The 23557-nt window shown below is 48.2% G+C and overlaps 1 protein-coding gene across 6 annotated transcripts in view; it reads left to right on the top strand.

The window, feature by feature from the left end:
- The window catches only part of cd2ap (CD2-associated protein), a 28901-nt gene extending 14654 nt beyond the window's left edge, over window positions 1-14247 (top strand). For 3 of the 6 annotated variants that reach the window (XM_078093892.1, XM_078093887.1, XM_078093891.1), the window contains exons 10-19: window positions 412-465; window positions 1034-1070; window positions 2813-2875; window positions 7487-7637; window positions 7715-7818; window positions 9119-9240; window positions 9929-10015; window positions 10872-11053; window positions 11493-11556; window positions 12373-14247. In XM_078093892.1, the coding sequence (XP_077950018.1) occupies window positions 412-465; window positions 1034-1070; window positions 2813-2875; window positions 7487-7637; window positions 7715-7818; window positions 9119-9240; window positions 9929-10015; window positions 10872-11053; window positions 11493-11556; window positions 12373-12414 (906 nt within the window). In that variant the 3' untranslated portion in view covers window positions 12415-14247. Of the gene's footprint in view, window positions 1-411; window positions 466-1030; window positions 1071-2812; window positions 2876-7486; window positions 7638-7714; window positions 7819-9118; window positions 9241-9928; window positions 10016-10871; window positions 11054-11492; window positions 11557-12372 lie in introns of all 6 variants that reach the window. The other 3 variants (XM_078093886.1, XM_078093889.1, XM_078093888.1) reach the window with 1 other exon arrangement.
- The last annotated feature ends 9310 nt before the right edge of the window (window positions 14248-23557 follow it).

Genomic DNA, 23557 nt, shown 5'->3' with positions numbered 1-23557 from the left:
GCTCCTGCGTGCGTCATTTATTCACGGGGGTCTCGCTCCGTGTTTCCTCATGTGTGACTGCGGGGGGGTGATTACCACCGTTTGGGATATTGGTCCACTGTCGGGGCAGAATACCGAATCACGGGAGCTTGATTTTCCCTTTTTATTCCACATTCTGATTGTCTGAAATAAGAAATAAGACCTTTTCTTTTTACCTCACTGAATCAAACGAGAGCTTTTAGTGGACTTAGTGGGGGGATGGGGGGTGGGGGGGTGGATCTCCACTCTTGACGCGCAGCGTTGTCCTCCACGATGAACTTGGTGTCACGGCACAGTGAAGCACAGGGCTTCTGCCGTAACGAAGCCACGTCTCTGCTGGTCTGAGCGCTTCTACGTTTCTTACTTCACGTCATTCTTGTGCTGGTGTTGCAGACGCCCCCGTCCAGAGCGTCGCTGAGGTTGCCTCCCAAGCAGGACGCCGAGGAGGTAAGCGTCCTCCCGCTCGCAGCACGTCACGGACCCCGGCTCAGACTTCATGTAATGAACCTGAAGGGAAGGGGGTCCAGGGCTTTGCCCCCCGGCTCCTGGACGAGTTAGTCACACGGGTTTTTGTTAGACTGAAGTTCTCTGTGCTTCAACCCGGAGTCCTCTGGGAGCCACACTGACAGTCGGGATCGACTACATTAGTCCGTAGTGAGTCTACTCGACTTATTCATATAAAGTAGCTTCTGCTCTTTAGCGCTTGAATGCACTCGTTGTGCATTGCAGGCATGTGACTGTGAGCTTCAGAACTAAGCTCCCAGCCGGTTCCCCAGTGATTGTATAATAATGCGTTTCATGGACACATCAGAGTGATCAAGTGCAGGCGGGGAAACGGCATGAGGTCTGTTTTATGATTTGATCTGTCGTGTTACTGAACGGCTCCCCGCCTTGTTACTTTGTAACGCTGTTCATGTTTAGATGTTCTGTGCCGTCTCCTTCCATCCGGCTTTTGCTTCCTGCAGATGTGAGTCACGATGACCGATTTCTCTCTCTCTCCTTCTCCTGCCAGCAGAAGCCGAAGAAGCCGCCTCCTCCGTCGAAAAGCCCCAGTAAGTAAGCCGTCCCGCCGTCGGTGCGAGCCAGTGCCAGCAGTCAGTGTAAGCGATCAGCCTCGCGAGCAAGTTAACGTTCCGCAAGCGAGCAAATATCTCGCGCACATCAACCTGATTTGTGCTCTCGAATTTTGACAGTGATTTGCTGCCATACATATCTTTCCAAAACAAATAAGATATCAACACGATTTTCATGGCTCAAATTGGCATAGACCCAATAATGATCTACAGCGAATTTCGTGACAATCGGACACAGCGTTTAGGAGAAGCAAGCAAAAACCTTTTCACCAAATTCAAAATGGCAGAAAATCTAGTTTGGGGCATTTGCATACCGTGATCGACTTTTATGTAGAGGATGTCCGAGAGACATGTAGAGGATGTCCGAGAGACATGTAGAGGATGTCCGAGAGACATGTAGAGGATGTCCGAGGAGACATGTAGAGGATGTCCGAGGAGACATGTAGAGGATGTCCGAGAGACATGTAGAGGATGTCCGAGGAGACATGTAGAGGATGTCCGAGGAGACATGTAGAGGATGTCCGAGGAGACATGTAGAGGATGTCCGAGGAGACATGTAGAGGATGTCCGAGGAGACATGTAGAGGATGTCCGAGGAGACGTGTAGAGGATGTCCGAGGAGACGTGTGTGCCAAATTTCAAGTCAATCGGGCATCGAGGGAGAAACTGGCCTTGTGTGGTACTTTTTAAATTTCAACAACTTTTGGAATATGATAAAGCCCCCAAAATGGCACAATTCCTTAGAGAAAATAAGAGGGAGAATAATTCCATGAAATATATATATATATATATATATATATATATATATATATATATGAAATAGGACCCTGATGATCCCAGCGCAGAAGATACCAGTTTGACAGGTCCTAGCCTTCACAGATCTGTGCCCTTCCACAAACACCCCGTCCCTAAACATCCCTCTACTCCCTCTACTAAGTCTGAGCATGTATGACAATCACATACTAGTGTCTCTGCTAAATGGTCAAGTCGCTTCTTCGGGTTCAACAATCCATTTTTCAGGTCAAATCAAAGTAAATTGACCTCAGCACAGAATTTGATCTGCAACAACAACTGAGGGGTTTCTTCGTCTCTCGGCTACCAAATGGATACAATTCACAGAAAGGAGAAAGCATCCCATTTACTTCTAATCTAATACATGGAACCCTCCCAGAAGAGCCCTGTTCCAGAAGTCTGCAGCAGTTTCCCTCGAAGGCATTTCATCAAACCGAGAAGCAGGCTGCAGCGTAGTTTCATCCTGCAGGGCCGGCGTCAATGAGCCACTGAACAGTACAAAGATTTCTCCTACAAAGTCAAAAGACTCTTCATCTAGATTGACACATCTTATAATCGATACAATAATCAGAAAGTAGGGTGGTGTGTTGGTCAGCATGTAACGTGTAATGGAGGGTAACTGGACTAGAACGATGCGTTGTTCTTTCGCTGTCTGCAAAATGCACGCATGCATCTTTCCTGTCTGCACAGGAAGTGTCTGCAGCTGTAAACCACTGCGTCGTGTCGCAGCGCGTCTCTCGGGGACACGTGCACAGTGCATCGGCGTGCACGCGACTGTCTCTCAGCGCCTGTTAGTGAGCGCGTGTGCGTCCTACAGAGACGGGTGGTTGTCTACTTGAATGTGTGTGTTTGGTCATTGTCTGCGGAGTCTCTGGTGTGGACAGACTGTGGACAGACTGTGGACAGACTGGACCATGTTTGCTTTTTCAGCTCTCAGGCCAGAGGTCCCCAGCGTCGACAAGAAGCCGCATCCCATCAGGCCGGAGGACAGAGGTAGGACTCGTTCACCCTCCATTCTCTCCTCAGCGTCCTTCACATTTAGCTCGCCGTCCTCCGTGTCCCCGCTGCCGACCTGACAGCAGCCATTCTGTTTCCTTATGAGTCAACTACCTGGCTTCCTTTGGGACTTCTCACCCAGGGGTCCTCATAGCAAAAGTAGTGGTTGCTCAGCAGCCCGTGACACACGGATGACATCGATGTGCTCAGCTGCGTGAGCTGCTGATGGCTCAAGTATTTTATGTAACTACCAGCTACAATGAGTAGATGACTAAACGATGATGTTGTTAACAAGCAGCTTATGGAAAAAACAATGATTATTTTGAAATGAATACAAACATCATATAAGATACTATCAGGGTGTTTGAGCTAAATACGGTGAGGTTACTCTTTAGCTCTTTGTCATTCCGTCGTTCAACCTTTATTCTTCAGTGGACACGTTTTGATTCACAGCAGAGAACAAAAGCATCTCCTCCTCCGCTGAGGTTCAACCGCCAGTCCTCATTTCCTGCTTGTGAAGCTTATTACCCACAATGTCTTTGGTGTCACCTCCAGCTTCTGCTCTTACACAACGCGCCCAACATCGGTCCTTCTGTCTTTTGTCCCCTCGCATTCAACAAGTACAGCCAGGTCCCACATCCACAGGCGTGATCAAGTGATCAAATATTACATTACATGTCATTTAGCTGACGCTTTTATCCAAAGCGACGTACAATAAGTGCATTCAACCATAGGGTACAAACTCAGGAGAACAAGAAACAAGAAAGTGCAATTTCCTCAAATAAGCCAATTTACAATTGGCTATAGATGAGTGACGTTACAAGTACAATTTAAGTGCTACAATTTGTTAGTCTTTAGTGGAGGTAGAGTCTGAAGAGGTGTGTCTTTAGTTTGCGGCGGAAGATGTGAAGGCTCTCTGCGGTCCTGATGTCTTCAGAGAGCTCGTTCCACCATTTCGGCGCAAGGACAGCGAAGAGTCGAGATCTAGTCGAGTGTTTTGCTCTCAGTGAGGGAGGGACGAGTAGTTTTGCAGATGCAGAGCGGAGAGTGCGGGTTGGGATGTAGGGTTTGACCATGTCCTGATGTAAGCTGGACCCGATCCATTCACAGCATGGTACGTGAGCACCAGTGTTTTGAACTGGATGCAGGCGGCCACCGGTAGCCAGTGAAGAGAGCGGAGGAGTGGAGTAGTGTGGGAGAATTTAGGAAGGTTAAAGACCAGTCGAGCTGCTGCATTCTGGATGAGCTGCAGAGGTGGAATGGTGGTAGCAGGGTGACCTGCCAGGAGGGAGTTGTTGTAGTCCAGGAGGGAGAAGAGCCTGAATCAGTACCTGCGCTGCCTTCTGAGTGAGAAGAGGACGTGTTCTCCTGATGTTGTAGAGCGTGTATCTACAGGATCGTAGTTGCCAAAGTTGACCGTCAGGTCCTGGGTCGGAGAGTCTTTTCCCAGAAAAGTAGTTCAGTCTTGTCGGGATTGATTTTCAGATGGTGGGCGGATCCACTGAGAGATGTCAGTCAGACAGGCAGAGATCCGAGTGAGGGAAGGAGAGAATTAGTTGGGTGTCATCGGCATAGCTGTGGTAAGAGAAGCCATGCGAGCGAATGACAGCGCCAAGAGAGTTGGTGTAAAGCAAAAACAGGTGGGGACCCAGAACGGAACCCTGAGGAACTCCAGTAGTAAGAGGACAAGGTTCCGACACAGATCCTCGCCAGGTTACCCGGTAGGTGCGGTCGTCGAGGTAGGACGAGAGAAGGGAGAGAGCAGAGCCTGTGACACCAAGTTCCTGAAGGGAGGAAATAAGGATCTGGTGGTTGACCGTGTCAAATGCAGCAGAGAGGTCCAGAAGGACGAGGACAGAGGAGAGAGAGGCGGCTCTAGCAGTGTGGAGATGCTCAGAGACAGCAAGGAGAGCAGTCTCTGTGGAACGGCCTTGAAGCCTGACTGGTGGGGGTCAAGGAGGTTGTTACAGTGGAGATAAGAGGAGAGTTGATTAAAGATAGCACGTTCAAGGGTTTTGGACAAGAAGGGAAGAAGAGAGACCGGTCTGTAGTTGTTTTCTTCAGAAGGGTTGAGGGTAGGTTTCACTCTTGCCTCCTTCAGAGAATTGGGAAAACAGCCAGATAACAGAGCGTTGTTGATGAGACAGGTGAGGAACGGAAGAAGGTCAGGTGCGATAGATTGTAGAAGATGTGATGGAGTCAAGAGGGCAGGTGGTCGGACGGGCAGAGGTTACTAGGGTAAGAATTTGGTTAGGAGACAGGGGGTGAAGGAGGAAAGTAAGGGGCGAAAGAGGTGAGGTCGGTGCGACGCGAGAAGTAGGAGGTGGGTTTGAGAAGGAGGAGCGTATGTCAGCTATTTTCTCGGTGAAGTAGTTGACAAAGAAGGGTGGACGGGGGAGGAGGGGTAGGGGGTTCGAGGAGATCCAGAAGAGTTTTTTGGGGTTAGAGAATGAGGATTCGATTTTGAATTGGTAGAAAGAGCTTTTGGCAGCAGAGATAGAAGCAGAAAACGAGGAGAGGAGAGATTGAAATTCAAGCAGGTCGTCAGGTCGTTTATATTTACGGCATCTCCTTTCCGACGCTCGCATGGTGGCTCTCATGGCACGGACCGGTTGAGACAGCCACGGAGCCGGAGGGGATTTGCCAGTCCGTCGTGTCGTAAGAGGGCAGAGAGAGTCTAGAGAGGAGGAAAGAGTTGAGAGGAGAGTCTCTGCAGCAGCGTTCGGATGCAAGAGTGAGAAGGAGTCAGTTGAAGGGAGAGCTGATAGAACAGAGGATGCCAGCGAGGAGGGAGAGAGGGAGCGAATATTGCGACGAGCCGGTACAGAGTTAGTCAATGAGGGAGGTTTGTTAGTTATAGAGTGGAAGGGAGTAAGAGATGAAGAAGTGATCAGACACATGAAGTGGAGTTACAGAGAGGTTAGTGGTGGAGCAGTTTCTAGTAAAGATGTAGTCAAGGTGATTGCCGGCTTTGTGAGTAGGAGGAGAGGGACTGAGTGACAGAGCGAAGGAAGAAAGTAGGTGTAAGAGGTCGTGACTTCTCTGTCTGGATGTTGAAGTCACCCAGGAGGATGAGCGGAGGTCCATTTTCGGGAAAATTAGACAGGAGAATGTCCAGTTCCTCCAAGAAATGACCTAAGGAGCCTGGCGGACGGTAGAGGACAATGATGGTTAATTGTACCGGGTTACAGCATGGAATTCAAAGGACAATGGGGTGGATGGTGGTAGAGGGAACAGAGAAAAGCTCCATTTGGGTGAAATGAGTAGACCTGTGCCACCACCCCTACCAGTGGGCCTGGGAGTGTGGCTGAAGGAGAAGGCGGAGGAGAGAGCGGCTGGGGTGGATGTGTTCTCAGGTGTGATCCAGGTCTCGGTGAGAGCGAGGAAGTCGAGTGACTGCTGGATAGCGAAGCCGGAGATGAAGTCAGCCTTGCGAGTCGCTGACTGGCAGTTCCAGAGACCTCCTGTGACGAGGTGCTGGACGTGTGTGGAGCGGGTGGGATAGGAGAGAGAGGAGAGGTTACGATAGAGAGCGGATCTCAGCCCGAGGCCTGTAGTATCTGCGGGAAGAGATTCGAACAGACACGGGTAAAGGGGTCAAACACATTATTAAGAATAGCAGAAGAAGGCGCCGCATTCAGCCGCCCCGAAGACTCCACGAAAGACTCCCTTGTCTTTGTCCTGCTCGTCTTGACTCCCACGAAAGACTCCCTTGTCTTTGTTCTGCTCGTCTTGACTCCCACGAAAGACTCCCTTGTCTTTGTCCTGCTCGTCTTGACTCCCACGAAAGACTCCCTTGTCTTTGTCCTGCTCGTCTTCGTGCTGCGAGGATAAGCTAACGCTTCCCACGATTTCTAGCTAAATACTCCCTCGTTAGTGGAAGTCGGCTGTGGCTGCGCTGGCCGCTCCCCCGTCGTTTAGGAGACAAAAGGTCGATTGGCCTCGACAGAAACTCCTCAAAATGCAAAGCACCAATAGCTTGACACCCTAATCAGTGAACAAACACCATGTGGTGTTTTGACAAAATGAGCGTTTAAGGATTCAAGTCTTATTTGCTTCAGAAGACAAGGCAAAACAGACTTGGATCAGGTCAAAACCTAGCAGAGTTAGGAGGGCACACTGGCAGTTAACTTAAACTAAACTAATTTAACTTAATAGTAGAATCAATGTAGATGCCGTCATCATAATTTCCCTGTGCTCGAGTCAAAGTGACCACGGGCTGTAAATACGAAGTGGCCGTAGCCTCTGGCTCGCCGCGGAGAAGCTTTGGTCAGTGTCCTCCTGGGACACGGCAGAGGGATGCCGTATGTGGCCCTGATAGAGGCACCCATCTGTCAATCACAGTGAGCCCGCCCTAAAGCATTCCCTGCTCTATGTTCTATGAGACTGAAGCGTCCTTTACTAAGTATATACCACCGTGCTGCATCGGGAAATACTCCAAACGACGACACGCTGCTGCAGATGAGCTGGTTTATTTATTGCCGTTTGTGGAGGATTTGCCCAGTTTCCTCGTGCACACTTCTGACGGTGAAATGACCTTTTCACCTCTGCGCCTCTTTCATCGTTCACGGTTTCATCGACGTCTCTTTCCACCTCTTGTGTTTTCAGTTGACAAGCCTGCGCCGGATCCCAAACCATCCAAACCTGCGGCGCCGCTGGTCCCGCCCAAGAAGCCGGCGCCCCCCCCCGGCAAAGGCCGGCCGGGAGGCTTCCCGCCCAAGAGGCCGGACAAGCCCCTCGCTCCCTCGCCCAGCCTGAAGTGAGTCCCCGATGGCCGTGCCAGTATTCGCCTCCTACCTGCACCAGCAGCATTTACCGCTGCTTCTCCTTCCACAGGCTCAATGGAGAGCTGCCTTCTACCGGACCAAAGCCCGACCCGGAGCCGCCCACTAGACCCATACCGCTGTCGGGGGAGTGGGAGGAGAAGTGCGCGGACACGGGTACGTATCAATACTGGACCATGTGTCCACTTCCTCGGGATCAGGTGATGCTTCTGGTTCTTCTCCATTATTTGAACTGCACATTTGGGGGGAAACGTAATGTTCCACGAGGGACGAGAGCGTTCTTCACGCTTCGCCGTCGCTTTCAATCAGATTTGTGGGCCAACAGCAGTTTATGTGCTTGCTGCAACGACACGGCAGGCTGATTCTGAGAAACTCTACTGGCACGAGCAACAGGAAATATGTCACGAATGCTGTGATCACAGCGAACAACAAGCAACTTCCTAATGATAAACCTAAGTAGCGTTCAGTGCAGCTAAGTTTGCTCATTTCAACCCCGCGACGCGCAGGCGTACCACAGCGTGGACCTGCTCCACCAGCGCCCAGCAGAAGCACTGCTCATTTCTTCATAGTTGACGGCAGAAATCGCTGTCTGACAGGATAACGGCGTCCGGCGCCACAGCCAGTAAAGTCCCGCGAGTTCCCCTTGTGGTCGAGAGTCACCGGCACACGGTCACGTACGATCATGTGACTGGCAGATGGTTTACGGATCGATTGATCAACATCCCTGAAGCTCTTTTTGCTTTCAATAAAGACGTACGAGTGAGCCTGAGGGAGGCCGGGGGAGGACGAGGGACCAGAGGTGTTGAGGAGCCGCTAAAACGCCATGATGCACGCACACACACACACACACACACACGCACACACACTCTCTCTCGCCACGTGTGATTCTTTTGCAGCTGCTGAGTGCTTTTACACAACAGCAGCTGCAGGGACACGAGAGGAGGACGGACGCATTCTGTCCTCTGCTTAACTTTGTCGTGCCCGCGCACTGGTAAACAAATTGTGTAGTTGAATTTAAATACTGTGATTTATCTAACAGATAAATCTCACTTCCTGTTTAGGTGTTTTGTATTTAATCAGGTAAAATCCATTGAACCATTTCTCATTTACACGGATGAGCTGTCCGAGAGGCAGCAGCACAGACGCACCGTATGACAAACACACGGCTAAAAACAAGAGCTAAATTAACAAACACTATTACAAAAAAAAGGCAGGTTACTAGAAGTACTTTGTAAAAAGTGCAGGAGTGAACGATGAGGCGTAGCAGCGTTTGAATGTGCTGAGCGAGGCCTGTTGGTTCGAGCGTGTTCTGTGATGATCTGTGTGATCCGATGGTCACGGTGCTGAGTGGAGTTCCTGAGGGTGGTCGAATAGAGGAGGGGTGGATTGCTCTCTGCAGGAGAATGTCATGTCATTTATGTACCAGTTTGTCTCCCCCCCCCCCCCCCCTATCTAGTCCCTACAGATCTGATGACTTTTGACGAGATGTCCTCCTCGGAGAAGCTCTCTCACCTTACTGCTCACAGACCAAAGAGGCCCGGCAGGAGGCTGCCGGGTCAGTTCGGCGGAGGACCTTCGGTGAGCGCACACGAGCACCGCGGCCCATCGAGACCACTGACCCTTCCTGATGCTCACATGATACATGGTGACGAACACCCGGGTTCATTCAAGTGAAGAAAGCTGCAGCAGTTCGGATGCTGGAGTTCTACGTCCTCTTCCTGAAGCTCTCGGTACCTTCAGCTCAGACTCCAGCAGAGATCCTTTCATCATCAACATCCATTCTATTGAATTCAATTGCAAACAGCTCCAATGAGCCTTTTCTTTATATTTTTACATTATTTAGTGACTACGTAGTAATTCAACAAGACCATCAACCTAATATTATTTGCATATCCACCCATTTAAGCAGCTTTCATGAGGCTAATTCTTTTGAAAGGAGCACTTTCTCTTTTAATTGGATAAACAGGTTATGAACGTTAATCGAGCCTCTTAAAAACGGATGAGTTTTTCTCATGTTCCTGCTCGGTCCCGTAATGTGCGGCGGACTGGAGGGACGCGGCGTCCGTTTTCTGTCCCGTCCGCTCTGCGAGCAGCTAACAAGTAGCACTCCATGGATGTTGCTTTCACTCCCTTTTGTCACACGTCACACCGCTTCACGCACACAGGAGAGTAGCTGCCGGGGGTCACCGGGTCGCGGATCACGGTGCCGTCGGGCCGCTCGGCCTCTCAGGGAGTCAAATGTGTGACTCCAACTCTCCCCCCGCAGCCCACCAAGGAGCTGAGCGTGGAGAAGTCCTTCAAGATGGAGGACGCGGATGCTGCTGCCAAACCGAAGCTGACAGAAAGCAGAAAGGTAACTGAGCGCCATCTGGGCGCCGCGTCCATTAAAAGTCAACACACCGCACAGCCACATTTAACTCGCCTGCTCGTGTGAGGAGGTAGAAACACTCGTAGCTCAGCTGAAGTCGACTCACAGAAACTCAGGTTTCAGCTCGATGGGCTCCATGTAACCGCTCTGACTTCAGCAGGGAGTCCCGACCTTTAACCTCTCGTGAGCCGACTGGATGAGATGTGGTTCTAATGAAACGCTGTGAAAGAAACCTTGATATCCACGGCGTTGTTAACGCGTTCTTACAGGCCATTAGTTCATTAGGTCCCAGTAGTCTGTTGTTAGCCAGCGTTGTGCGTGCAGGATCCATTGTGTATGGGGGGGGGGGGGACCAGATGCTGTCCAGTCAGGATTAGTCGTGTTAGGCTGAGACCAACTAGACCCACCTATTCAGTTAGAGGGGGGGGGGGGGTCCTGTTCAGCTGCACAATGAAACACTGGATGAAGACAAATGAAAGGACTCCCCCCTCCTCCCCACGCGGGTCCCAAGGGATCGCGTTCAGGACCAGCACGACGTTAACGGGCCAGAAGTCCTGCTTGTTCTTGTGTGAGTTATTCCCTCTACGCAGTGAGAAGTGTGTGTGACCTAATGGCAGCTGTAGTCAGAAGGCCGTCAGCCAGTGACATTCTCACACCGTCACAGGAACCACAACCGTTAACATGAAGGTCCATTATTCACCAGGACGGTGTTGGTTTCACCTCTGACCTTGTGGGCGAGAACAGACAGGGACTCGTTGTGTACCTGAGCAGGTGTGTGTGTCTCATGCGTCCTCAGCAGTTTAAAAGTCCGTCTGACCGACTCGTGTTTGCGCCCTCGCAGCCTTCCACCAACACCGTATCCCAGACGCCGCCACCCATTGGACCCGACGGCGGCGAGGCCAAGCCGAGCGCCGCGGCGGCCCCGAGCCCGGAGCGCGGCGAGGCCGGCGGCGAGCTGGGCGAGCTGAGGGGCCAGATGAAGCAGCTGCTGGCGTCCGTGGAGCTGCTGAAGGTCCAGCAAACGTAAGGCCGTCCTCTCAGTCCACAGAACACCGGACGTCCCAGCCGGTTCTGAGCGTTCAGGTTCTCGTTGGCAGATGATCAAAGGACTTCAGCTGGTGGTTTAAACAGCCGGCGTTGCTACGGCAACCACGCAGAGCGCGCTGCACTTTTTAATCACGGATCCATCGACCCGGCTGGTTTTCAGATGAAAACGGGCCGCTGAGTCTCTGAGAGTTTACTTCATATTTATTTATGTTGACATGCAGCTTCATGACACACTATTGTCTTATAATACAGAGACATTTAGTTTTGTCAGTTTGTGGCATTTCAACATTATTTAGATTTCAAATGAAAATATTATGTGGGGATTTCTTTGTTAATTAAATCTCCCTAAAACACACAGTAGTCATCATTTCCTACACGCAGACACTAATGAGTGTGTGTGTGTTTTATCCACCAGGAAAGAGATGGCGGCGCTCAGAGGAGAGCTGGACGAGGAGCGGCTGATGCGCGTGGCCCTGCAGGTAACGTCCATCGCCATAGCAACAGGCGCTGTGGACATCGTGGCTCCCGTTGGTTTAGCCGACTGGATTGAATGTTTAAACCCGACGCGGGACGTCAGAGGGCTGCAGTGACCAGGGTGATTGACAGGTGGCCACGGACAACCTTGTGTTCTCACCACGCCCCCCCCCCCCCCTTATCCACCCACCCCAGTTGAAATATTTCCCAAAACCCTGAAGACATTTCTGTAAAAAGTCATTTCCAGTAAAACTGTTTCACCTCAAATAACCGTGAAGCAAGAGAGCAGAAACACACACACACACACACACACACACACACAGCTTAGATTCGTTGGCAAGCAGCGAAAGATAATGAAGCGCTTCCCTCCGGGCTGCAGGAGGAGCTTCTACCCAGTTGAAGCAGAGCGTCTCCTGTGCACACGAGTAGATTTAAGGCTGCTTTGACTGTCAATCTGTGAAAAGGTGTTAATTCATTAATTGAAAATAGGAATACTAGTAGCTCTGATGTGAGTAGCTGCAACCAAAGCGATTGGCTGAGTTCCCATCATTCCTTGTGGTTTGGCCCAGACGGAGTCAGTCACTTCCTCCGACTCGTGGCTGCCTTGTCGTCCCCGGCAGGAAGAGTGGCGCTCCGCAGCGGGACGCCCCCTCACGGGACGCCCCCTCACGGGACGCCCCCTCACGGGACGCCCCCTCACGGGACGCCCCCTCACGGGACGCCCCCTCACGGGGGGCGGCTGGCAGGACCAAACAAGCCCCCTCTGGCCGACTTGTTCTCCTCCTTCCCTGATGAGCGCTTGTGTCCTTGTGTCCTCCCAGATGGAGATAGAGAAGCTGAAGCGCGTCGTCCACTCCACGTGAAGCCGGCGTCCTGATGAGCGGCGGCGTGACGGACCAACCAGGGAGCGGCGGCAGGGGGGGGCGTCGGCCGGCCGGGACGGGGGGGTGACCACGACAACCACCTCGAGCACAATCCCCCGTCTCCTGAGACCCAAGAACATAAACTCTTTGTATTTGTAAGATTTACACTTTTGCACATATAGAACATTATCGAAAGAAAGATGTAATTAATCTACAAATTCTTTTTTGCTCTTTTTTTGCCAACAAAAAAACAACAGAGGCCTTACTTCCTACTGCGCTCTCTCTCTCTCTCTCTCTCTCTCTGTACTACTGACTTTGTATAAAGGATGCGCTTGTTTTCCTCGTATATTTTTTAATGATGCACATTTTTTTGAAAAATGAACTGATTGATTCCAGTTAACGGTTCTGATTCTTAGCGAGTGGTTTCTTTTCTTGGGGAGAACTCTGCTTCCTTCAGTCTTTTTATCAGTTTTTTTTTGTGGCGTTGCCACACAGGGTGACACTACTGTGCCTGTTGAGAAAGCTAAAGCGAATTCTATTAAGTGTTTGTATGCTCACCCCGGGGTGTGTGCAAGGTGTGCAGTACATCCTATATCTCTATTTTCTAAGTGACACCAGGGCCTCTAATCCGGCTCTGCTTTTATATCGAGTCATCTCGCTCGCAGGAACTTCCTCAGAAGTTGTAACTCTACAGCGTAATGCCGACAATCGCGCACGCACACACACACACACACACACACACACACACACACACACACACACACACACAGCTCCTATCGGTGTTGCAGACCAACACAATGATCATCTCTGCCAATCCGGCCTCCTCCTCCCAGCCCGCTCTGATTGGCGGGTCTGGTGTTTCACATCACTCTTTGTTGGTGGGTGGAGTCGATGGAGTCGGTGCGTCTTTTAGCATCGTAGCTGCAGAGCTAGCAGTCGCTATCCGTCTGTCTACATCTTTGGACCCAAACTGGAACATATCTGACTATTGTATGTTCTGCAGAGAAACTTGGTGCATTCATGGTCGCCTGAGGATGAGTACTGATGAAGCTAAACTCCCTGATTTTAGATTCTTTTTGCTCTTGCGATGCCATCACATCAACAATATGTAACGTTGTGATCTCTACATCTGCATTGATGACTTTGCGTAATGACAGAGCAACTGAATCTGTCCAATAGGAAAGTCTCTTCAGCTGGACAGGAAATCCGCATCGCCACCTCACGGATATGAATAAATTAACTGATACAGCAGAAACTTTTATCAAATATCATCTATTCATGAGGAGCCTTCCGTTTCTGGCTCTGAGCTGCAGTGTTTGTTCACATCCGACACACGAGGGCCTCATTCACGTCTGTGGGGGGGGACCTGATGCAGGGCGCACTCCTGTGGGGGGGGGGACCTGATGCAGGGCGCACTCCTGTGGGGGGGACCTGATGCAGGGCGCACTCCTGAGGGGGGGGAACCGTAGCCGGAGGCTGCCAGCCGCCTCACGCGCGCCACAAGCAGCACTTCACACGGCTCCTCGTGTGCAACATCTCATCCGTCACTAATGTCTTAAACAAGTGTGACTTAAATCATCCTCAGGCTTCCTTCCGTGTGCATGTGTGCGTGTGCATGCGTGTGCGTGTGCTTTCACGCTGTGACCAAGTCGATGGTGCATATCTGACCTTCCTCAGTGTATCGTCCCTTAGCTTCCACATTCCACAGTTTGACATCAAGACGAAGACAAAGAAATCTGCACATTTATTACATGATTTTTTGTTTTTGTTTACAAGAGCTGTATCCGTGCATGAGCTGAGATTCTGGAATAAATACGTCTTTATTTACTGTCACGGCTTGTTTGCGTTTGAATTGTGCGCCACTAAAAGGTTTTCACTTGTAACACATTGTAAATGGATAAACCGCTAAAGGACGGGGGGATTATTGAGTGGCGGTACGGACTCCTCGGGGCGGGTCTTAGGTTTCCATGGCGATCCCTCCCCGCTGGGCAGTAACTGTTCAGAGGCCCTGAACGCTTCATTAAGTAAATCATCGTACATATTACCCAGCATTCATCACTGCATTTCTGTAAAGGGCCGAAAAAGCAAAGAAAATAAATGATAAATGTAATGTTTCATACATAGTGTAAATATATATATCTATATGTATAGATTCCATCTATCCCTTTGAGATGGAATATTTAGATCTTTCTTGATACATCCGACCTCCCTCCCCGAGGAGGACGGACTGCGATGGATGTCGTGTACAGAATGAACAACGTCAGCGATGCACGAGTTTAAATTCAAGTTCACGCGTCAGTAACGGATTAATGTGCTCAGTCGTAGTTAATCGAAGGAATCAAACCCGCTACCGTAGAGCCGTTGAGCCTCACTCTGGATGAACTTAGCGAGTTCGAGATGCAAAGTCAGCAAAAAAACTAATTTTAGACCCTTTCACCTCAGAACATCCAGAACCTGATGCTTTTTCTTTTTACACCCCTTAGTGCAGGAAACGCAGCGGAAGGGTCTGAGAGAGGTGAGAATTCAACTTCAGCACCTTTTAAAGAAATCAAAAAAGAAGAAAAGTAACTTCCTCTGTCCCCCGTTTTTATGGTGGTCGGATTTTAGAGAATCACAACTGGCTGAAACCAAATGTGCAGAACAGAAATGTCTCTCCAGTCTGTTGCCACTGACCTTTAATAAGGGTCACGAGGTCAGAAACAAGCAGAGTCCATCAGACTGTTACATACTTTATATATTTGTGAAACGAGTTTAAAAGGCTGATCGGAATAAAAAAGGCGATATTTCTCGCCCTTTGGGACCAACAGTGAATGTGGACACACGCTACCAACACGCTACCAACACGCTACAGCAGCGAGGTCACTTTCTGCTCCAGATGACATCGGTGACTGAGTCAATCTGGCAGCTTGTGGAGCCTTGAAGGGGGGGCCGGCGGGGCCGGGGGGCTGCGGATCAACAGTGTCCAGGCTTCACCTGAAGAAAGCGTCGTATTGATTGGGCGAAGCAGCGTTCGCTCCCCCACCTTCTCTTCTTTCTCCTTCCCTGTCAGATGAAAGTTCTACAAGTCGTAATGTGGTTACTGTAACTTTATACCACAAACATCTGTTTGTGTGTTTGAACTGTTCACGAACTCCCTTCTTAACCATTATTTATTCCTCACAGCTACAGGGGAGCTTCATACGTTTGTTTATTGAAAGACCTGCTCATCATTCACACGCCGACGACAGGAGCTCCCATACGAGGTGACACCGTCCCATCGGGACACTAACCAACATCCATTCCATTAAACATGTGGGGTTAAGTGTCTTGCCCAAGGGCACATCAACGTGAACTAGCAGACCTTTTTCTCTCCACTGAGTCTTTCACTGTATATTGACTTCAGGGAAAAAAAACGGCAGTTAAATTTGTAAAATATTTGTGCAAAATTCTCAACTTAATTTCCCTACGTTGTAAAACGTTGTCAGGTGTTTTTTGCTGATCCTTGATGTGAAAACAAGGTGGAATTCCCCTTTTTAGTGGAACGATTGATGGAGAAATCCTCACAGTTCATTGATCTCCACGGCATCCAGAAGAAGGCCGTCCCTCTGGGAAGCGCTGTGTGTGGAACCTGCTTCAGCCAGACTTGGGTGTCTCTTCCATGTGGATGTCCAATCAGCCCTGAAGGTAAATGTGTGAAGAAATCGATTACCAGTGTGAGACTGAGCAGATTTCTCCCGCTGCAGCTTCGCCAACATGTGAAAGAGTTTAACAAACGTCCGTTGTGACACAACCAAACGCCTGAAGGACGGATTCTTTGATAAATGGATGAAAACTATAAATACAAACTCTGTGAATGAAGAGTAAAAGAAAACGCTGAGTACAAAAAGTATAAAATATAGAAATATCTATTTAAAGTTTGTCTCTATGTAGGAAAATATTTGAAGAACTACTCATCCTGATTTTACAAATTTAGCACGGACGTGAAAAAGTAGGTTTTGAAATTGTGAATAAACGGAAACGTAAAATCATTTCTAATAAGCATAAACTGCCTTTGTCTCATTTTGTCTCCTGGGGCTGAACCAAGCGCTCCCTGGAACGGGACGGTCTGTCCTACGGGGGACGTCCAGTTTGCGTCATCAGCTTTTTCTCTGCAGCAACCGGCTGCGCTGGAGAGCAAAAGTCCATAAACTTGTCAAATGGAGATAAAGAAAGTAAACTTCATTTACGAATACTTGACCTCCAGAGCAAAGTGTGGTGGGGTGAGCGAGAGAGGATGAATGTGGTCTAACGGAGTATTTTAAAAATGTATACATTTCTTTAAGTGGATTTATTCACAAAATAGAGACAAAGATTATAAAAATACCCTTTTTACGATTACGATTTTAAATTAAAAAACGTACAATTTAATTAATAACTGCAATTCAGCTCCTTCTTTTACGTACACACTGGCTAACTTAGTTTGTGCAGCTAACTTCATTCAGCAACATTCATACAAATATGCTGTCAGGTGGAGATCTGAAGCTATTCGTTATGGGAGGAACAGAAACGGAGAGTTGACAGTCACCTCTCCGTGTGAAATCCTCCCTTTTTATTCAGAATGAATCTGACACAATGTTGCAGTTTGTTCGTTCTGTGTTCACACTGCGACATTTAACACACTAAATATGGCAAACAAACATCACGCGGGAGCAAACTGTTGTCATTTTCTTTTAGTGGCCGGGAGGATCAGGAGCCCAGTTGGGATGTTGAAGCGGTGCGTTTGGGAGCCGCTGGTCTGAGGCACTGGTGTCAAACTCGTGTCAGGTTTGGGCCGATAATGTCCACGAGGGATCTACCGGCACTGCGCTGGTGGACGAGTGCCGCCCTCAGTATATGCAGTAAATGCAATTTATGTCTTTCTGTAATTCTCACAATAGCAAAGTCATCCGGCGGCCGCACTGGACCCCCGGCGGGCCGGATTCTGGGCCGGATTCTGGGGGCATTGAGTTTGACACCTGTGGTCTAAGGTGACAAACATCTGTGTCCCCCTCCGCAGGGGAGATGTTTGTATATTCTTGCAAAAATACATTTTTGTCAGAAAAAAGATTGGTTCCCTGTCAGGTGACAACCATTGATAAACCAGAGAGCATCAACGGCTCAACTCCTCAAAGCTCGAGCCGGCGCGAAAAGTACAAATCCTGGCTAACGGTGTGCTTATTAGTTACACCAATAGCTGCTCCCATCCGTCCTAATGTGGACGTGTTTCCCTGCCAATCAATCAGCAGGTTTTTGATGAAATAAGAATGCAATAAAATAGCAACAGCCATCTTCCATCTTGTAAATGCATCACATAGTTAGTCAAGCCCTCCATCTGGTGGGTGGAATCAGTCTGGGTAACACTTGTCTCAAACTACAATTTCAAAAATACCCAATAGCTGTAGCATCATCATAGTTCACATGAATTAAAATGTTAGACTCTAATGTTTTGTGATGCACTAAAAAGGATTCATGGAATTATAGTGATACATTTAGGCTGCAAAGCAACACATTTCCAACTATACGGTTATGTAAATGTCATCCATCGTAGCAAAATGATTTGACTTGGTTCTCCTCAAAACATTATTAGTATTTAATAAATAAGTATTAGACTCATAAATGTCATCCAATTATTATAGTTTTGCATGATGTATGAAATAAAAACAGAAAGCTCAGGGGTAAATCTGTTTCTGCCCTACAATACACCGCTGCCTGAGTGCTTTTAATTAAGACCCGTGGCAAACGTTCTATCTGCAGCGTCCGTTCCATCTGATAAAACTGCTTTTGTGTTGGACGCCCCGGAGAGAAATCACACTAATTAAAAGAGAAACAGAAGTCATGAATAAAGCCATCAAAACTGGAATGAGAGACACCGGTGAGACCTGACAAAGGTTTGCGTGTGGCGTTACTGCGTTGGTCGTGTTAGTGTTGAACAGTGCAAACAACAAGAACAACAACTGGCATATCCCATCTTCTCCTGTGGTCCCATCCTCCATGTTATCATGGGATTGCTGCTGATAAGAAGAGAAATAATCAGCTCACTATGTTGGTTCCTGTGACCGGCCGTCTCAAACCCAGACACCATGAATCCCTGGAGAGATACGTCTTGGACCCGGAGCAGGCCTCAACCTGTTAGCCTGTCTATGTCTCACCTTCAGGTAACTTACTTCAGGACCATCATGTGAGTGCAGCAGCAGCCTTTACCTCATCCCATGATCACCAGATGCATTTTAAAAGGATGTCCATTCTGAAAGGGTTCTGATCAGGTGGAAAAGAAAAACATCCCCCTTGGAACTTTGCTCAAGTACACCAGAGGAATTTCCTTCCTTCAGAACATTTGGGTCAGTCACCCACGAAGGGATTACTCACGAGATCTCTGCTCTCCGGCCGCATGCCGCTTGGTTTGTGAACGCAGTCACATTCAAACGTGTTGAGAGGAGAGGTCCAGTTTAGGCTCCGTTGATGCTTATTAGAAAAGCATTCACAATGTAATCAGGAGACATCAACACCAATGTTCTGTTCAACGAGTTCCCCAATTTCTGTGCTGTTGATCAACACCTGTCCTCGCTCAGCAGGAGTGAAGGCTGTGCTTCATCAGCCGTCGGATTTTGAAAGAGGGATTGAGAGTAATTTGTTGATTGGATGAACTTTAATAACACACCACCCGCCCGGTACGCAAAAACCACCAGACACAAGAACAGTTCTGTCCCTCAGGATGTCTCTCTGATGAACCCTTCACCAGTCAGATGGAAGCTGCCCCTCCCATCTGCACTTTACTCTGCACTGTTGTACAGTTTATGTTTGTATATTTTTATATACGTTTGGACTCTATATTTATATTGTATTGTCGTAAAAATTAGTTTATTTGTAGGTGTGCGGAGAACAAAGTTAAAAACGGAGTTAAATTCCATGTACGCGTGAGTCCAAAAATGTTTTTTTCTTTACTGGTTTTCTTTACTTTTTTGGTATTTGGTCTCATTACATTCTATAATCAAGATATATGATGCATTACAATAAAATGCAGAATGCATGGAGATTCCTTGAGTTTAATTTTTGACCCTTGAGACAGAAATAGAACCGGTCCCAGACCACCTGAGAGGCGTGCGCACCTTTTGGTGTAATATATTCATTTCAACAGCACCAAAAGCCACCGTCATGTTCATCAATTGTGGGGGGGGTTGGTTTGGCCCTGACCATGTTTTACAAAAGCTCTAGTAGGGATGCTAAAAGAAAGCAGCTGATGTTAGCAGTGTGTGTATATGTATGTATATATTGTATATATTTTTTCTCAGTCCTGGCAGTCCTTGTTGATTTGTTCAATGCATTTACCCGGCCCCTGTATTGGATTGGTGATACAGTTATATAGATTTGTGTGTCACCTGCATAACTATGGTAACACACTTTGTTGTTTTCTATAATCTGAGTTAAGCCTAGTTTATGCTTCTGCGTTTTCAGAGCGACGCAGACGCAAGACCCCCTTGTGTGTCCCTTGGGTGTCTTTTCACACTTCCTTGCGTCCTTGCGTGTATCGACACAAAAGCAGCAGTGTGGATGCACGGGGCAAAAAAAGTCTATGATAAATAAAGCAACCAACGACTTCCACACACAAAGACGTGACTCTCTAGGTCGTCTTCAACAAAACACGTGACTCCACCTGTTGTTCTGGAGGTGAATCGCTCTGCAACACGCGCAAGACTTTTAGAACCAGGAAGTGAAACCAGTGCGTCGACGCAACAATGCAGAACAACCGATGCAGAAGCATGCGGCAGCCTATAGTGTAAGCGTGTCGATGTTTATTAGAAATGGCCCCAGTATTGAACCTTGGGGAACACCACATGACATTTTCTTAAGCTCTTATGTGTAATTTGCTATACAAAGTATTCTCAGCCTTTCAAGTAGGATTCAAACCAGTTAAGTTCTGTACTAAAGAGTCCCAGCCAGTTGATTAGTCTATCTAGTCGTATGTCATGGTCGACTGCGTTAAATGCTGCGCTGAGACTCAGTACTGTGGTGCTGTGGAAAGCCTGCCTGGAAGGCATCAACCGTTATTTGTGGCCAAGAAGTAGTTTAGCTGTTGAAAATCCACTTTTTCAATTATTTAACTTTAAAAAGCAGGTTTTGATATTGTTCATTGTTGAAAGTAGCCTTCTTCAGGAGTGGTCTAATAACAGCAGTTGTTGGGGCTTGTAGGAAGACACCTGAGAGGAGGGATGTGTTCACAGTTTCAAATGATCGTCATGCAGTTTGAAATGTTTTTCTAGTGTGTTGGAAGAATAACTGAGCGGCAGGAGGATGACCCCCGATGTAGTATAACGTCCTGTAAGCCTGTATGGTTGAAATAAATTGTGTCATGGTGTTTGGACCGATGTTATTCTGGGATCGGGACACAACATATCCTGTGTTTGGTGTGGAGACATTGACTGCTTGTCTAATTGTCTGAATTGAATCAGTAAAAAAGGAGGGAAATTGATTGCATGTCGAGGTGGAGCTCAGCAGCCACTGACAATGGAGACTTTACCCTGTCGACGGTAGCAAACAAGGCATGCGTATTTTGTTATCGTTTTTAGTTATTATGTCAGAGGAGAAGGCCTGTCTTGCATTTCTAAGTTCCAAATTATAATTATGGAGTCTGACTTTGTAGATGTAACAGTGGAGCATTTAAGTACATCGGGTTCTATTTTGGTATTTAGGTTACGGCTGGATTCAGTGGCATAACTCTGCTTTATGTGCACTTGGTCCTGCTATTCATTTAATGATGAAGCCTCACCTTTGTTAACAAAACAGCTTTTGGGGGCTGTTGAACAAAAGAGCGGGAGACAGACTTGGACAAAATAAGATTATAGACTCTATAAATGACGATGTTTTGGAGGAAACCAGGAACGGCAGAACCTTTCTGTGCACTTTGAAGCGTGTGTAATGCAACGTGCTCGACTCTTCAGCCCTCATCAAGATAGAGCTCGACTGAACAATTACAAACCAATTAACTGCAACCACATGGAGACGGCACAGGGCGCTTCGGTCATGGGTGCAGTAAACTACGTTGTTGTTGCCAAATAATGTTTCTATACTGTCAGGTTAATGGAATCCACACAGACCAATCAGAAGTTTACAGTCTACACACCCTGTGCATTTTATTTTGACTGAATCCCACATACTCCATCCTGCTGCCTGAAATACTCAGTTGTGGACTAATTGTGTATCCACTCACCGACCAAAAGTCCCCATCAACTGTAGTTCGGAGCTGTTTTAGAAAACTTTTAGTATTTTCTTTAAAATATATTTTTTACGATTTTGGATCCAATTTGCTACACAGGAAAGAAGGAAATTTATACACACACACACACATATATGAGGGTGGATGATGAGTTCTGGAGTCTCACAGCCAGACGAAAGAAGCTGCCTGGTGGTTTGGCAGCTGACACTTCAGTGTCTTCTTCCAGACGTACGCAGGGTCGCCAGGCAGCGGCTGGGTGGGTGGGTGATGTCTTTAACATCCCCTCTAGCTCCTCTTGTCACCAATATCGCTGCTGTTCAGTAGACACGTGCCAACAATGTTCTGGAAGCCTTTAATCACCCGCTGCAGAGCCCTGCTGGCCTGTGCGATGCACATCCGATGGCAGTTTGTCGTGTTTATAGTCACAATGCTTCCTATGGCTGTAAAATATGACTAGAACCTGGTTCTGGAAGTTTCCTTAAGAACTCGCAGCAGTTTGTGAGTTCATTTCACCGCGATCCTTTCGGGTCGTTCGGAATGCTAATTCCCAGGAACAAAGTGTTGACTTGCTAGTTCTTCCCCATCTCGTTGGTTAACTGGCGTTGGGCAGTAGGTTGTTCACTGAGCTTCACTTTCAATACAAAGTCACTTTTTTGTTTGTAATGTTGGCCGGCGATTTGGCTGCATCATCTGCAAACATCTCTTCGTGTTTAGAGGAGCAGTCGAGTAAAGCGTGAACAGGAGGCGGCCGAGCACACATGGGGGGTTTGTGATTTCAACACTAGAGGGGAGATGGTGTGGCTGCCAATCACAAAGGCCTGGGCTCCGTTTTTCAGCAAAATCACCAGTTGCAGTGAGGACTCCAGAGTTCCATGGGGGACGTTGTGTCAGGGATGCGTGGGGGAGGCAGGACTCAAACGCAGACTTCTCAAGAAACAAAAGACTTTAATAGTCACAAAGGTTTTCAAAAGCAAAAGGCCAACGGGCAAAAAACAAAGACAGGAACGAGACCGTGGACAGGGACGTGGACAGGGACGTGGACAGGGACGTGGACAGGGACGTGGACTAGCACTTCCATACAATGAACAATGACGCAACAAGTGACAACAGACACACACGGCTTAAATACACTGGGGAGGTGCAGGTGATTGGACACAGCTGGGAACAATCATGACATGACAGACAATCACAGGGGACGACAGGACAAGGCAGGAAGTGACGTGACCAGGGAGAACAGAGGAAGGAAACTCCGAAATAAAACCAGACATGAACCCAAACCGTGACACGTTGTGATGAACAACATTCTGATGTAGCTGCTTTTCTGCAGATGAGTGCGGTTGAGTGGAGAGCGGTGGGAAACGGTCCAGGCTGGGTGGGATGTGGTGTTTGATCAGTCGCTGGTCCTTTAGGCCTGTCGTGGAGATGGTGGGGACGATGTCAGAGATGATCGGTTAGCTGGTCGCCACATGTTGTTGGTACACAGCGTTATCAGGCCCAGCGACCCTTCCTCACACCCGCTGTGGATAGATGCCGTTCTGCTGGACAGCGAGAATAGATGTTAAACTCATCGGGCAATGTGGCACCAGAGATGTGGGCACACCTGGTTTGATATTCGGTGACCTTGAGAGTGGTTGTTGTTGAGGTCTCTGTTGACGGTTCCTCTTTGATAACAGCGTTCAGTTCATACGGAAGCGTTTTTGGCTTTGGATGGTGCCGTCCCATCTCCATTCATCAGGTTTTCTGGTAAGGACCTTATGTCCTCTTTGCGATCACCACATAATCAACATATTTGCTGATGAATGATGTCACCTGCAAGGTTACAGTGGTGCAAACATGGTCCACTGTATTATTTCTTCTGCAGATTTTTGTTTAATTCAAATCACCAGCTAAAATAAAAATTCTGTCTGGTGGATTTGTCATGACCTCATACTAATA

Source organism: Gasterosteus aculeatus, chromosome 18 (assembly GCF_964276395.1).
Source record: "Gasterosteus aculeatus chromosome 18, fGasAcu3.hap1.1, whole genome shotgun sequence".
Lineage (NCBI taxonomy): Eukaryota > Metazoa > Chordata > Actinopteri > Perciformes > Gasterosteidae > Gasterosteus > Gasterosteus aculeatus.
Note: the sequence above shows the minus strand (reverse complement) of the source record. Positions and strands in the feature narration are given on the sequence as shown.